General features: G+C 41.7%; 1 protein-coding gene across 1 annotated transcript in view; it reads left to right on the top strand.

The window, feature by feature from the left end:
- Positions 1-16518, top strand: part of LOC144524622 (GDNF family receptor alpha-4-like) — a 48221-nt gene that overhangs the window by 26870 nt on the left and 4833 nt on the right. The window contains exons 4-7 of the mRNA XM_078261011.1: positions 1425-1779; positions 2899-3008; positions 5567-5701; positions 10770-10906. Coding sequence (XP_078117137.1) covers positions 1425-1779; positions 2899-3008; positions 5567-5701; positions 10770-10906 — 737 coding nt within the window. The remainder of the gene's footprint in view (positions 1-1424; positions 1780-2898; positions 3009-5566; positions 5702-10769; positions 10907-16518) is intronic.

Here is a 16518-nt window from a genome sequence, read left to right as displayed (position 1 = left end):
GCCAAATGTGTTTTTACAGTATTTACAGTAACTTCTCTGGCCTCACTGTTGTTGAGGATACTGCTGGGGGATCCTTCTCTTCCTAATTCTTGCTGTCTGTCCTGCTCCATGTTGAAGGAACCCCCCCCTTTACTTTAATAGGGCGACCAATTGTGGTTACCACTAGCTGAAATCTTTTAGCAATAATAAGTAAGTAAGCAACGGTTGGGTTTAGGAAAATAAAAACAGGAGGGTTGGGTTTATTAAAAGAAGAAAGCGACGGTTGGGTTTAGGAAACGTGACACACGGGACACGATTCCCGGTCTCCTGGGTGAAAGTCCTGTATTGTTTGACCCATCCACCACCCCAACCAACCTCTCTATGCAGATTTTCGGGCTTTCATACTACTTCCTACCATAATCGCTCTTAATGCTACGTCATCTTCTCATTGAGAATCGTACTGTGATCACAAAAGAAGCTTCCCATTTGAATACATTATTTTTAAAAACGTGCTGACCATCACGAAAAAAACGAGATAAATGTGTTCGTGTACACGAATCAAATAGATTAAATTACGTGACCATTTCACGAACTGCCGTGAGACTGGGTTGAAGATGTTCATACATACACATATGTTATATAGCTGACAAACCAATTTAAAATCTATAGGTTTAACAAACGCTTCTGTGATTAACTATTACTGTTAGAGCAGCTGGATTAAATGTTGGTGAAATGTGTTAATGCAAATCAGAAGAGAAGCATATCAAAGGTATTGTGAGCGTTACATTGTAAAGAGTAACAAGAGAGTTACTTCACATGAAAGGTTTTGTCTTTGATGACACACTGATTAGGTGCGGTGAAAAAGTCATTGTGTTATTCTGTGTGTTGTACTTAGTCAATGGAATATGTGATTACATGTTTGAAAAAACGAGCCATCTTGATGATCTGCTTTGAGTTTTGTAGTAAGAGTTGTGAGGTTTTACCACCTGCTTGCGATAATAGTACCAAAGTGATAAAACTACCTGTAACTTAAGAGGATCTTCTTCTAGGATTGCTTCTGTTACCCAGTCTGCAAAAGGTGAATTTATACCTACTGTATAGCACCCCATTGTGGTGTTAGAATACCATTCTATACTTTATTCCCTTTTGTTCAGTTTATTTTAGTTACTGTGTGTGAGATACTTCCCTCTAATCTTCTTTGGGTCCAGTGTATTGTATGGAGGAAGCATGATGATCATCAATAAAGTGAGAGGCTATAGTTTTTAAGAAAAACAAATTTGAAACAGCTCACACACAAACACTGAGTATACATCGTACTTTAAGATGTTCTTTTGGAGCAACTATTGGACGAGGCTTGGCACCTCAGTTTCCCTCTTCACAACTCTCTGCACACACAGGTGTTTTGTGTTTGGCTAACTGGACTCTCCCCCCCCCCCCCCCCCCAGCCTCATCTTACATGCAGCTGGATGGTGAGAACCAGTGTCTGAAGGCGGCACAGGACTGTGGCCTGTACGAGAAGTGTGGCTCTCTGCGATCAGAGTACGTGCTTGCCTGTACCAAACGGGCTCCCGGGACTAACCGGTGCAACCAGCACAAGTGCCACCGGGCCCTGCGGCGCTTCCTGGAGCGGGTGCCTGAGGAGTACAGCTTGGGAGTCCTGTTCTGCCCCTGCACCAACACCCTGTGTGGGGAGAGGAGGAGGAAAACCATCGTCCCATCCTGCTCCTACCAGGAGATGGAGGGGCTGCAACCCAACTGCCTCCACCAGCAGAGCTTCTGCCGCCGGGACGACCTCTGCAGGTTAGACAAGCAGCCACACAATTGGGTTTTAATCATAAAATCAAATTAAATGACACGGGGCAGTTTGATTAGTTATCTTACAGTTGACAGCAAAGGTATGTAACATTGCACGGTATGTGTCTGTGCTTCTGCATACATAAACAGACAAGCATACATATTAAACATGAATAGAAAATAAGCAATGAATACAGAAAAACAAATATATACATACAAAATAACTGCTGTATATCCTGAACCCAAAAACAGTTGATATCCTGTTTTTGGGTCGGACATTAAGATATTTGCTCTGGTTAACATCATCCAGCCACTGAACGCCTTTGACCACAGATACATGTGAACAGAGTTTTTGGATCAGGTGTACATGACTAAACTGTAAGTGGAGTTCATCTCTGGTCACAGCAGTGTCTGCGGAATAGGCAGTGCTGGATACTTGAGGACACATGAGGCTAATGTTGAGGCTAATGGAGAGCTACCTCAGGGGGCAAGCTAATGTTTCAGACCTGCCGCACAAGAACAAATAGTTTAGAATGTTACAGTCTAGATTGTTATAAAATAATTAAATCATAATATTAATTATTTTCTAACACCATTTGTGGAGCAGTTAAAATTCTCGTTTTACTCTCAATTTACTTTTCTACTGTGAGTGAATTTATGGATTTATATTGCATGCAATGAATAGACTTCACCTAAATTTCACTCATGCTTGTATGATGGGATTTTTATGATGATGATTGCTCATGAAATCTAGTTGTGAAAACAGGGATACTTGAAACAAATTGAAGGATATAACAAATCGGCACAAAATGGCAAGCTGGTATTTGCCCTTGTGAATGCATATACGTCCCCCAGTCTTATATACATAAAAAAGCTGAAGGAGCAGTGCGTCTAAAGCAAAAGTATCAAGCAGAAAGTAATGATGAAAGGACAGAGAAAAGGCAATATGTACAAGCACTAAAATGGGCCAGTACTTCTTTAAACAACATTGGTGTTGGACTGAAGCCCTACGAAAACCCACATTTACACACACACACACACACACACACCCAACACACACACCCAGATGTCCTGCCCACTTCTTATGTTTGATGTTTGTTGAGTTGTTTTCTGTGTCGTTGCCAGGTCCAGACTGGCTGATTTCCTCAATAACTGCCAGCCGTCTCCTGCGACGGTCAGCGGCTGCCTGAAAGACTCAGCAGGCCTGTGCCTCCGAGCCTACGCTGGACTCATCGGTACGGGATGGGGGGGGGCAGTTGGGAAAGGAGGAATGATGAGCATGACATGAAATAGAAGACTGCATTTTACCTCCACCAGAGTTTTGGCATGTTATCCAGTTTGTCTGTAGGACATTTAGAACTCGTAATTCAGTCCCCTGAAATTTGACAAAGCCTTGGGCATTTGACCCTTGTGTTGTCTTCCCGTCGACCATGCAAGTTCAACATTTTTTAATCAAATCTTTTTTTGCAACCTTTTTTGTAACACTTGTTACTTTTCCCGACGTTTTGTCACTTTTTTAAAACTTTTTTGATGTTTTTGTCGAATTTTTTCCTGCATTTTTTAAGCTTTTTCAGACATTTTTTAAGCTTTTTTCAAATGCTATAAAATTGAATAAAACACCGAAATTCAATGAAACTAGTGAACTGATCATTCATTTTACTTGCGCAGAGTGTTGAATGGAACCATCCACCTTACTTTTTTCGACAATTTGGTTGAAAGAAACCCACATTTCTGACATAGAAACTTTTTGAAAATGGGTCAAATAACCCGAGAACAACAGGAGGCTTAAACTATGGATTATAATTAGGCAGTCATTTTGATTTCTGATCAACATCTGAAAACTGGGCACCATGACCAAGTAGATCAAAGAAAACATAATGGTAACCAATCGAAAAGCCAAGATGGCAGCATGAAAACATTGTTTTAAAGGACAGAATAGTGATCACAACTGATGGCCGTGCTCCACTCTAACCCCACGGTCACTGTCACATTCAACCAGGAATTAAAGCATGATGCTGTTGGAGCCCACTGGCTGATTTACTGTAGACCAGGCTACTGCCGTGCGCCACTGAGGGCATGTAGTATCAAGAACCGATAATAATTTATAATGGAGTAAACCACCAACAAAGCTCAAGTTCTAAGTCCTTTCTGTTTATTTCAATCCATTTCTTCATGTTGTCGTCCACCAATCAATGAATAGCTGCATGGAAGATATTCATGTTAATCATGTATCATCAAATTATCAAAATGGTAAGGCTGGACTAATCAGTCTATCATCACTAAGTCTAGCTCTTGTGCTACCCGCTGAGCTACTAGGCTACTAAGGTATGTCAACAATACATCCACAATAACCGTGGTCATGTTAGCTAACGAGTTAACAAGTTAAACCAGGGCCAGATCATTACATGGAGGTTGTGTAATTTGTATTTAGTGTATTTGGACTTCAAGCTAGATTTTATTTCACTGTTTTTCCCAATTCTTTTATGTCATTAATAAACGTCCATACCATCAATGATACTTGTTGCTGTAAGACACAACATGGGGATGCTGATAAAGAAATGTACTCAAATGAAGAGAAAAGACGAAGTTTGGGTTAAATCTAAAATGTGCGTCATGAGTGACAGCTGTATGAATCCAACAGCAAAAAAGAAAGGTTGAATAATTATATATTAATGTCCTAAGACTCTCTCAAACAGAGCTAATAATGCACAAATCTCCAAATAAGATGTACATAATGGAGTGGAGTGGGTGGGTGGAAGGATAGATGGCCGGAACAGGGGAGTGATGGGTGGAGAGGCAGAAAGAGTGTGAGCGAGGTGATCACACAGCAGAAGAGGAGGAGAAAAAGCAGCAGCGAGATAGACGCAAGATAGACGCATGGCAGCTGACACAGATGTGGATAGAGAGGCACCGAGTGGCTTTCTGCTCGCTCTGACAATGATGGATGACTTCTCTATCAGGATCATAGCTTTCTTAAAGGAACAACTTGCACAATACATATTTACAAAAGGGTAGCTGCCAGAGGTAATCAAATGAATGAAATGTGAATGCAGTGAATGTTTTCCTGAAGGAAAAACTACTGGTAGGATTTCTTTTTATTTGGTGCCCTACAGGTGAGTTTGTGTCATCTCTGTTTGTGTACGGACTAAACTAATGAGATCAAACATGTTAGTATGTGAGCTTTATGTTGGCCGGTGTATTTTCTAACTTTGGACAGAGCCAAGCTGCTTGTTCCCTCTGCTGCCAGTGTTTATGCTCACACATGAGAGGAATTTACTCATCTCCCCACTTGGAAAAAACAGTATTTACCAAATTGTGGAACTGTTTCTTTAAGATGTAAAAGTGGGGTGTTTTGTGAGTGTGTCGCACTCAGCCATGGTGTTTGCTACCTCAGCTTCATCCAGGCTTCAACGTATTGTCCAAATTTGGGCTTTCTGCCTTTAAAAGTTGCCAGGTTGGCACTGAGCAGAAAAACACCAAAATGTCCCTTCAGCTCCCCGAGGAAAAGTCAGAGTCTGCATCAAGTTTTTCTACAGGCTGTGTTTCTGCTTTGTTTGAATCCTCTGTCTGTGCCGTGCCATAAAGCTAGCTGATTTCCTCCCAAATTGCTCAAAGTAAAAAGCAAAGTAGTAGCCAGGAGAGGCATCCAGGCTTTTTGGCCAAATTTGTTTTTTGGAGATCGTGTTAACATCTCTGAAATACTGTGATAAACATTAACATTTAAAGTAAAGCATGTATGTGCTTTGACTTGTCCAAAGCTAACATGTGCCCTCTCTGACCCTCTGACCTGCAGGTACCATCATGACACCCAACTACATCAGCAATGGCTCTGCAGACGTGTCGCTGTGGTGTAACTGTGAAGGCAGCGGCAACCAGTGGCAGGACTGTCTGAGACTGCAGCGCATGTTCACCCACAACAGCTGCCTGCGTGAGTGCACACGGCTACATCTTTGCTACACCTCCGCTACACCTCTGCTACACCTCTGCTACACCTCTGCTACAGTGGTGTAGTCTAATGTATTGTAGTGGGTATACTGTACCTTATATACAGTGGGGAGAACAAGTATTTGACACACTGCCGATTTTGCAGGTTTTCCCACTTACAAAGCATGTAGAGGTCTGTAATTTGTATCATAGGTACTCTTCAACTGTGAGTGACGGAATCTAAAACAAAAAATCCAGAAAATCACATTGTATGATTTTTAAGTAATTAATTTGCATTTTATTGCATGACATAAGTATTTGATACATCAGAAAAGCAGAACTTAATATTTGGTATAGAAACCTTTGTTTGCAATTACAGAGATCATACGTTTCCTGTAGTTCTTGACCAGGTTTGCACACACTGCACCCACTCCTCCATACAGACCTTCTCCAGATCCTTCAGGTTTCGGGGCTGTCGCTGGGCAATACGGACTTTCAGCTCCCTCCAAAGATTTTCTATTGGGTTCAGGTCTGGAGACAGGCTAGGCCACTCCAGGACCTTGAGATGCTTCTTATGGAGCCACTCCTTAGCTGTGTGTTTCGGGTCGTTGTCATGCTGGAAGACCCAGCCACGATCCATCTTCAATGCTCTTACTGAGGAAAGGAGGTTGTTGGCCAAGATCTTGCAATACATGGCCCCATCCATCCTCCCCTCAATACGGTGCAGTCGTCCTGTCCCCTTTGCAGAAAAGTACTCATCCTTCTTCTTCCTCCAAACACAGCGAGTGGAGTTTAGACCAAAAAGCTCTATTTTTGTCTCATCAGACTACATGACCTTCTCCCATTCCTCCTCTGGATTATCCAGATGGTCATTGGCAATCTTCAGACGGGCCTGGACATGCACTGGCTTGAGCAGGGGGACCTTGCGTGCGCTGCAGGATTTTAATCCATGACGGCGCAGTGTGTTACTAATGGTTTTCTTTGAGACTGTGGTCCCAGCTCTCTTCAGGTCATTGACCAGGTCCTGCCGTGTGGTTCTGGGCTGATCCCTCACCTTCCTCATGATCATTGATGCCCCATGAGGTGAGATCTTGCATGGAGCCCCAGACCGAGGGAGATTGACCGTCATCTTGAACTTCTTCCATTTTCTAATATTTGCACCAACAGTTGTTGCCTTGTTGCCAAGCTGCTTGCCTATTGTCCTGTAGCCCATCCCAGCCTTGTGCAGGTCTACAATTTTATCCCTGATGTCCTTACACAGCTCTCTGGTCTTGGCCATTGTGGAGAGGTTGGAGTCTGTTTGATTGAGTGTGTGGACAGGTGTCTTTTATACAGGTAACAAGTTCAAACAGGTGCAGTTAATACAGGTAATGAGTGGAGAACAGGAGGGCTTCTTCTTATATATATATCAAAGTGTGGGGTCTGGGTGTCCTCCCCCCAGGGTTATTTTGAGTGTCAAAGACTTCATTTCCTGCATTCTGATACACTTTTATGTACCAATTTATGGTGGGAATACCTTTATTTATCCTATGAGAAAGAAAACACAGATGACATTCAAAATATATCAAAAATATAATGGAATATAAAGCAGTAAGCAGACTTTCACATCAGTGACCTAAGCCTGGATCACAAAACTTGACCCCAAAGCAACGAGGGCAAAATACAACAGGCTACTTATATTTGTCCTCCCTAGTGCTCAGGTACTTTCCTCATTTTTTAGTGTAAACACTTAATCTTGCAAACCGTATTGTAAGACATTTTTTTTCAAATACTGCTTTCGCCATCTCACAAGCCCATTCTTGCATTGAAGATCTGACCAGTTTGATTTATTTATGTATTTATTGGCCCTTCAAAGTGAACAGATTCAGTGATCACAATTTGATCAGATTTTAAGAGAGTTTATTACTTTTTTGATTGCAATGTAAGAAGTATTTGCAGTTGATGTTGTGTCCAGCAGGAAAATGAAACCGCTTTGCTCTGGCTTAGCCCTGGGCCCCGAGAGGCCACCTAAGCCCTTGGTTCATAGTGTGTCAGTTTGATTGTGGTAATTGGAATTATTGCACATTTGTTTTGGAGTATGCATTAGGACAATAAATCTGCATTAAATCAAATGACCACATAATCATGTATCCACGACCCTGGGCCAGGAAGTATTTCAGGAGAGGAGAACTGGTGGCTGTCTAAAATCCAATTTAAATGCCATGGGGACTCTTCTATATGTGTACTGCACTGGTTGGATACTTGTGTACACTGATTCACATAGACTGGGAAGAGCGGGGACTCAATAAGGGCCCTCGCTCATTTCTATCGTTGCTGTTTTTATTGTGAAGTTATTAAAATGTCCGGTGGAAATCAGACATAAAAAGCCACATTGCACTGAGGAGGTTAACCTTTGGACATGAATCTAATAATAGAAACAGAACTACAAAGTAAAAAGTGCAAGTGTTTGAGTCTTCAGCAACAAATGTGATGAGAAATAATGGATACGACACATGGCACATGTTCATTCTGTTGGTCGATGTAAAAAGGGAGTGAGTTGATGTGTGGTTAGCCTAGCTTAGCATAACAACTCGCAGCCTGGCTCTGCCCAACATTCAAAAATACACCCAACACCTTTACAGCTCACACATTTTCTATTCTGTCTACTATTTTAGAGGGCAGAGTTCTGTGCTGGAACTATTTTGTGGCAAAAACCAGCTGGGCACTGTGATTGTGCGTAGCTTACCACAGTCTTGTTATTACTGAGGTCTCCAGATTTGGTGTGCTCAGCAATAGTATCTGGCAATGCACACTGCAGCCTGAGACAGTGCGACAAAGGCGCTGCATGGATGATTAACCGTTGTTCCTAAGTTTTTTCATCTGTTAGTGTAGACATAGTCTCGCATTGCCAGACCTTCCTCCACAGTGCTGTGGAGGAGGGTCTGGCTAGTCCACAAGCATTCCGGGATGGGAGAATAACGTGCTCTGGTTTATTGGAAATTCTTTAAACCAATCACAATCGTCATGGGCGGTGCTAAGCGCTGGACGGAGCCACCGTCCCTCTGCTAAATAGACTCTGCAAGGAACTTGTTTTGGTGGAAACGTGTGTACATTTAAAAGTTGTTTTAGTCGTGCAACAGAAAACTCAGACTGGACAGATAGTCTAGCTAGCTGTTTGGATTTACCCTGCAGAGATCTGAGGAGCAGTTAACCATAGTCCGGCCGAAATTAATGAAATGGAAGTGGAACTTCGTGGATATAGACTAGTGTAAATATTAAATAAAAGAGAAATACCATGGTAATCAGAGAGATTTAGAGCTGATGGTAGCTGTGGTAGCTGTTTCCCCCTGGTTCCAGTCTTTATGCTAAGCTAACCGCAGTCGCGTGAGCTGTAGTTCCAAGACAACCTGTAGGGGGACCAAAGTGGGAAAAGTTACATAGTGTTGCTTTAAAGACGTTTCCTAAGGAATTAGCTTAAGTTAATTTTGTGCAACCAATTTTTCTAATTAAGAATATCCTAAAATGTAAATCATTTTTTGATAACTATATAACTGTTTATGGTTTCAATTCAATTTTATTTATAGTATCAAATCATAGCAAGAGGTATCTCAGTACACTTTAGATATAGAGTAGGTCTAGACCACACTAGACACAACAATCCCCCCCCAGAGCAAGTATTTGGTGCCACAGTGGCGAGGAAAAACTTCCTTTAAACAGACAGAAACCTCAGAAATAACCAGGCAATTGGTGGGCGGTGAGGCACAGAGACACTGATACAGATATAGAGAAATATGATTCATAATCGTCATAGTGTCATTTTATGACGAACAGTGGGCGTTGGCAGGGTGCCAAGCAGGACCACGGCGGCAGCTGCAACCATGATTAAGGAGCCACCCCAATCCAAGGAAAATTTCATGACATGTTACTTTCCCATAATGTCCTGTATGTGCTGTCAGATGCTTTATACAGTACCTCAGAGCACTTTGGGGATTACTTGGAATTTCGATCACATTCAAGGGTAGACACTGCATTTTGATAGGGAAACTATTGATTGGGAAACTATCCACCAAACATGAGGGCATTTTGGATATCTGTTTGTATCACTCCATAAATCAGAAAATACTGTCAACAGCCATACAATAAAAATCTATTTTCTGCATGTTTTTATGAATAAATGTTATATAAATCAGGCTGTGAGTGATATCTGAGTGTGTTAAAAGCTTCAGTTAGGGAAAAGATTTCAACTGACAGATATCAGCATGAAACTTCCCCAGCTAACATGTATAATGTTTTTTATTACAAGTTTCCTTAAATTGTATGTTTATATTATGCAAATGAGGCATTATCTAATGCTAACTTTTGGTGAATTTAGGAGAAAATCTACACATCTACATTATGGAAGATAAAGAGCCCAAAACCTTAAAATTGAAGACCACCAACACTGCTATCCACATTGGTTTTGTAAACCCTGTTTTAAATAATTTAAATCATCATTTTAAATGAAAACAGAATGAATGTGTCACCATCAAAGATACTCTGAGGAACAGCTCAAAGGTATAAAAAAAAATGAAGAAATGTATCGGACAGAATGCCTGCTGGATGTGTCTGGGTGGCTGCTTCCTGCAGCGCTGTTCCCAGCATGAACCCAACTCTACCTCCTTATACATATGTCAGCTACATGCTTCAGCCTCAGCATTCACACCAGCCTGACAGTGTGTATCTGTAGCTTCAGGTAAGGCCCTCCAGCTGTCACTCGATCACAGCAGCTGTCAATACGGCTGTCAATACACACTGAGTCTGTATGTCCAAACACTAAAGCGTGGATCGATGCGTCGATGCACTTCCCATAAAGCTTGGTCATTTATCAAGCTGCCGACAGCTCAAACAATAAAGCTGCCAAATAGATATGTAGGTTTACGCCCACTAGATGCACACACGCACGCACACACACGCAGGCATGCACACACAAACGCACGCACACACACACACACACACACACACACACACACACACACACACACACACACACACATACACACACACACACACACACACACAGAGGCAGTGATGGGGGCTGTGTCTCCTCTGTGCAGGTAACTCTATCAGCTGGATGGGGAGTCCCGGCTCCCTGCCGGCAGACATCACCCCCCCACCTGCTCCCAGGCCCTCCCCGCTGGTTCAGGAGAATGAGCTGCTGAGCAACAACCACCTGCCTGAACACAACAACATCGTGAGTACACGCTCATCGCTTCCACACTTTAAATTACTTTTCAGACTTCTATCCCCCGGCCTTTTCTATTATCTTTGCTTTGGGCTCATCTTGTCACTGTCACATAGTGTGCTGTTTATTTATTGTGTTGGTTTTATCTCCATTGCTGGCGCTTTTTGTCTGTTTCATTATTTTACCGTTACAGTTCACTTTTGGTTTGTGACAACACGATGGAGTTTACAGATATTCTTTGTTTGCCACGTCTTTCAAATTTTAAAATGTGTCGATTAAATGTAATACCAATAATCTACCATGTGTCCTCTGTCCCACAATTATAGCTTTGATATTTAGATTAATATATATATATATATATATATATGTGTGTGTAGTATTCATTTATATTTATAATCTTTACTTGGGCATCTGCAGCACGCCAGAGACTTTACATTGGGGTGACCTCACAGGTTTTAAAATTGATTTGCTCAGCTCGAGGGGAGTTTTTTTTTAAGTATAAAAGAAAATAGAAATATAAAAGCTGTGTAGAAAAACTGGGAATGTTATGAGGGAATTTGCAAGTTTTAAAGAGTGAAATGTATTTATTTTCAATGATGAGTTGAGTAATAGTTTTGATTGATCTGGCTGTCACTGTTGACATCCTCATGAGGCGATCAAACCTCTCATCAGTGGTAGAAGAACACAATAGTGAGTCAGCAGAGGAGCAGGAGTTATCAGAGCACTTTGACAAGCCTTTGAAAGATTCTCCAGAGGGTTCCATCCAACAGGAGCAGTGTTTTCAGGCCCAGATGATGGGAGCCTTATGAATCCAGTTTAAGTTATTCACAACTAAAAACAGCGGTAACCTGGGCAATGCCTGATATAGAAATATAACAATGGTTTGACATGTTCACAATCTTTCAACAACAGCTGAGAGAAGACCAAACTGGTCATCCAAACACACAGTGCAAATGAAAACTGGAGCGTCACTGATATTTACTTGAAACACATTTTACGTCTTACAATCAGGGCCCAAGTCACCTGTGAAGACCTGGTAAAAGACTCTAAAACTAGAGGATTCTAGTTTCATAGCGCTTCACTGTCATTAACGACATGACATTTCATACATCCCAACTGTTTCCATCAACATACACTACCGGTCAAAAGTTTGGGGTCACTTTCCATTCCACTCCATTACAGACAGAATACCAGCTGAGATAAGTTATATTATTTTTTTAATCAGGGCAGCAGTTTTCAGATTACATTATGTGCTTACATAATTGCATAAGGGTTCTCGACTGTTGTAGAAAGAAGTGGCTGATCGTTAATGCAATATCTACATTGTACATTATCAGCAACCATTCATCTGATGTTCCAAAGGCACATTCTGTTTACTAATCTGATATCATTTTAAAAGGCTAACTGAGAAAACATTGGAGAACCCTTTAGCAATTATGTAAGCACATAATGTAATCTGTAAACTGCTGCCCTGGTTAAAAAAAACAATGCAACTGATCTCAGCTGGTATTCTGTCTATAATGGAGTGGAATGGAAATTTCCAAGTGACCCCAAACTTTTGGCCGGTAGTGTATATAACTGTTTAGTGTCGACATTCAGAAAGGAGCATATACTGCATCCAACAGCTGAGTAAAAGCAAAGACAACACTGGACAATACAATAGGCATGGTTATGGTCAATGAAGCACACAAAGCGACTGCAGAACTCCCACAACAACAGGAATTATTTAGATATTTGCATGTCATTCAATGCATTGCTTCATTTTTCTGTGAAGTTTAAACATATGACTAATGCTAATTAGACCTCTGCTCTCTGTACATGGTGCTGAAAAAACAGATCACTGCTCTCTTTAAGTTCTGCATGACACCCAAACAACAGGCGTCGTGAATGTGAAAGAGAGCTATATGTCTGTTCAAATAGTTAGTAGTAATAGCATAGTAGGTCCTTGACGTCATGTCACATTGGCATACCTGGGCTTTTGCTGAGACAATAGTGCTGGCTTTACCGCCCCGACACGAGGACCCAGCGGCCACAGCTGTTTGTTCTGCAGCATTGTAGGCCTGCCTCATTCTCTCGTTTTCATTTATTTATCCTGCACATCATTTCATTGATTAAGTTTGCTTACTGACCATTTACCGTTACTATGACAACAGGTGATGCTAGCTCCAATAGCTTAGCTCAAAACCTTATGAACAATACAATTGTAACTGTTAGTGATGTTCAAATGAAGCTTCGCGAACCACTGTCTTTATTTTCTGAACTCACTAGATGGCGCTCTCTGTTGAAAACACACTGAATTGCCATTCCTTTAACCTTTTTCTTTGAACAGAGAGCGCCATCTAGTGAGCTCAGAAAATAAAGACAGTGGTTCGCGAAGCTTCATTTGACCATCACTAGTAACACACAGTGCAATGTGAATGGAAAACCACTGCTATCAACTCCACTACTAGAGATCTTAACCGTTGTGTACATGTCAGATTAAAAAAATTAAGACAAAATAAAAGCTTAAATTCAAATAGCTCACCTTACTGTACTGTGTCAACAGTTAACTTCATGTAATATTGTATGATAAGTTTTCTTTTGCAGGGTGCAAATGTTTCACCAAACAAGTTCCTTCCTTCCTGAGACTATTTAGCAGAGCCACCGTCGCTGCGTCCAGAGCTTAGCACTGCCCAAGACGATTGTGACTGGTTTCAAGAAATGCAAAAAAAAAAAAAAAAATCCCTCCTATCCTCTCCTATCCCAGAATGTATTTGTGGAGTAGCCAGACCACCCTCCGCAACGATTTGGAGATAGATCTGGCAGTGTGCCACTATAGTCGGGGGAAATTGTACCATTGTTGAGTAGAGTACAGAGGGGGGAATGAATTTGCATGCACAGCTTCGCAGTCTGAAAACCTCTAGACGTTGTTTTTTTACACATCATATTCAGATTGAGCCAGCTTAGGTTTGAAAATGTTCCAATCTCAATCAATTTTAAAAATGTATTTCTATAGCACATTTCGTACAAGTTAATATAACACAATGTGCAAAAAACTAAAATATATCTAAAATATATACAAAACATGTATAGAACATGCACACACACTGACACACACGCACACACACACACACACAAACCAAGGATTAACATTGAACAGCGACAAACTCAGTTATTCATAGACTTTTGTAAGAAGCAGGTTTTTTTAATATTATTTTTTGGGGCTTTTCCCTTTATTCGATAGTGACAGTGGATAGACAGGAAAGGGAGAGAGAAAGAGAGGGGATGACCCGCAGCAAAGGGCCACAGGTCGGACTCGAAACCGGGCCGTTGCAAAGGACTCAGCCTACATGGGGCGCACGCTCTTGCTGGGTGAGCTAGAGGTCACACCAGAAGCAGGGTTTTTAGCCTGTTTTTAAAAGTGTTCAGTGTGGAAGCCTCTCTCATTTCCACTGGCAGGGTGTTCCATATCATTGGGGCATAGACACAGAAAGCAGCCTCTCTCAAACAAGTGATCCTTTAATTCATAATCTAGAGACGTGTTCCTGCTATTTGGTTCCTAGCAGGGGAGTGGCGAGGAGATCAGGGTCAGACCTTCAACCAAACAAATGTTCCAACAGTCCTGACCAGCCAATCAGACTCCACACAGCCTGTAGCACGCAGACCAGTCCTGGCCCTGCAGTGTTCTGATTTCCGTCCTGTTGGACCGTGTCAGAGTCTGCCAGCTCCGTAATGTGCAGACAGCAGACACGCAGACATGCTGAAATCTGCTGTCAACACATATGTTCTGAGAGCTGCATAGCTCCTGGCTGCCCTTGTCCAACACTGACCATTAAGTGTGGTCCAATCCAATCGCTGTCCTGGCTACTGTAATCCTGGCCAGACCACAATCTGCCATGGCTGTGGCTCCCTCGCTCCCAGCATGCCTCGCTGCCAGAGATAATCTGGGCCGCCAGACAAGAGGGGATTCCAACTCTCTCTCCTCCTCAGTTGCCCTCCGCTCTCTCTCTCTCTCTCTCTCCCTCTCTCTCACTGTGTCCATCTGTGGCTCTCTCCCAGTGAGCGGATTAGATGAGGTGTTGGTTGGAAGCAGTGCATCAGTCAGGCTTCATTAGTGGGAATTTATTCATGCCCGTATGTGCCCCCCTTTCTCTTCCTTCCCCAAATCTCCCACTTCCCTTCCTCCGTCCGTTCCTTACTTTCTCCATCCTACCTTTTTATTTTTTTTATTTGACTCATTAATTCCTTTCTTTCTGTTCTTGTTTCATTCAGTCTTGCATCCTCTAGCCTCAACACCCCCCGCATCTCCTCAGCTGTTGTCTTGTCTCTCTGAGGAGCTTCAGCTTGTTTATCTCGAGTCAATTTTCCAGAATTTGGAAGTTTTCATTTCACAATGCTGAGTACCACCCAGGCCGCAAAACAAAAGTCACATTCAGAAATACAGATGACTGCTCTTAGTTTCCCATGTTAGATTTTAACAAGGAATGCAGTCAAACATGTAGCGCGGTGGGATTTTATTGTGATTGTGAATACCAGTAGTTTGTTCATTTTCCCATTTGGAGACATTTGTTTTCGTTTTACTGCCAGTGTGCTTTCCAGTCAGTTGGAGAACACATGCAAATTACATCATTTAGAGTATAAAAAACAACAATGGCCTTTTTGGTTAAGTTACAGTAATTCTTTGAGATGTGAAGACAATCTCTGATCCAGTCACATTTACATTGCAGTATTCTGTTTACATTAACATAGATAGATAGATAGATAGATAGATAGTCTATATTGCCCACTGGGGAACTTAGTTTTCACAGATCAGTATCTACTGATCGCATATTAATACCTACAACGAAATACAGTACTAACAGCTCTATGTATTCTTATTAGAGCAACTGAACATGACAACTCCCAACGCATTAGCAATATCCAACGTACTGTAACAACACTGTATATAATACATATGTTTAAGTTCCCTGGACAAGTGCTGTTCCTTAAAATACCCCAAGTCTGTCTTCTTCACTCCAATTATCTTCAAAGAAATATTAACAATGTGCTTCAGGCTTGTTCTGCCCACCACCAATGTGTTCTAAAAGTAGCAGATCAAAGGAAAGGGCACACGACTCTCAGCACAGGATAGTCACTCAGAATAACTGCAGAAAAGTTTAAGCTTTTGAAAGAAGGTGCTCTTAATTTTAACATCCCATTTTAAATGATTGTCAAACATTGCACACCATACATATTAGAATGGGTTTCAATACTAATGAACAAAGTTATTTTCACGTCACTTTACAAAAGTGAGAAGAGCCAACCCAGAATGGGTTTGTGTGCCCTGAAGGGGAGCAAGACAACAGCCGTGTTTACGGCGACTGCAACTGTCAGACTAGATGATGAAAAGTTCAAAATAAGTCAAAAAATGTCAGTCACAAAATGGCAACAACATGAAATGAGCAGGTATCGGAGGCATTATTTCAACCAAATGACAGAGTGCCATATTGTTATCGGTAGAAGAACAATCTGCACACAAAAACCCAGCACGGGCCTTGGGCTCCTCCAGATGTTGGTGCATATCATTGAACCGGAACATCTGGGCGTCCTCACCATTCATCAGCAATAACACTGCAGTGAATCATATTCATCAACAGCTTTGA

The sequence above is a fragment of the Sander vitreus genome, chromosome 10 (assembly GCF_031162955.1).
Source record: "Sander vitreus isolate 19-12246 chromosome 10, sanVit1, whole genome shotgun sequence".
Classification (NCBI taxonomy): Eukaryota; Metazoa; Chordata; class Actinopteri; order Perciformes; family Percidae; genus Sander; species Sander vitreus.
This window is presented reverse-complemented; position numbering and strand designations above follow the sequence as displayed.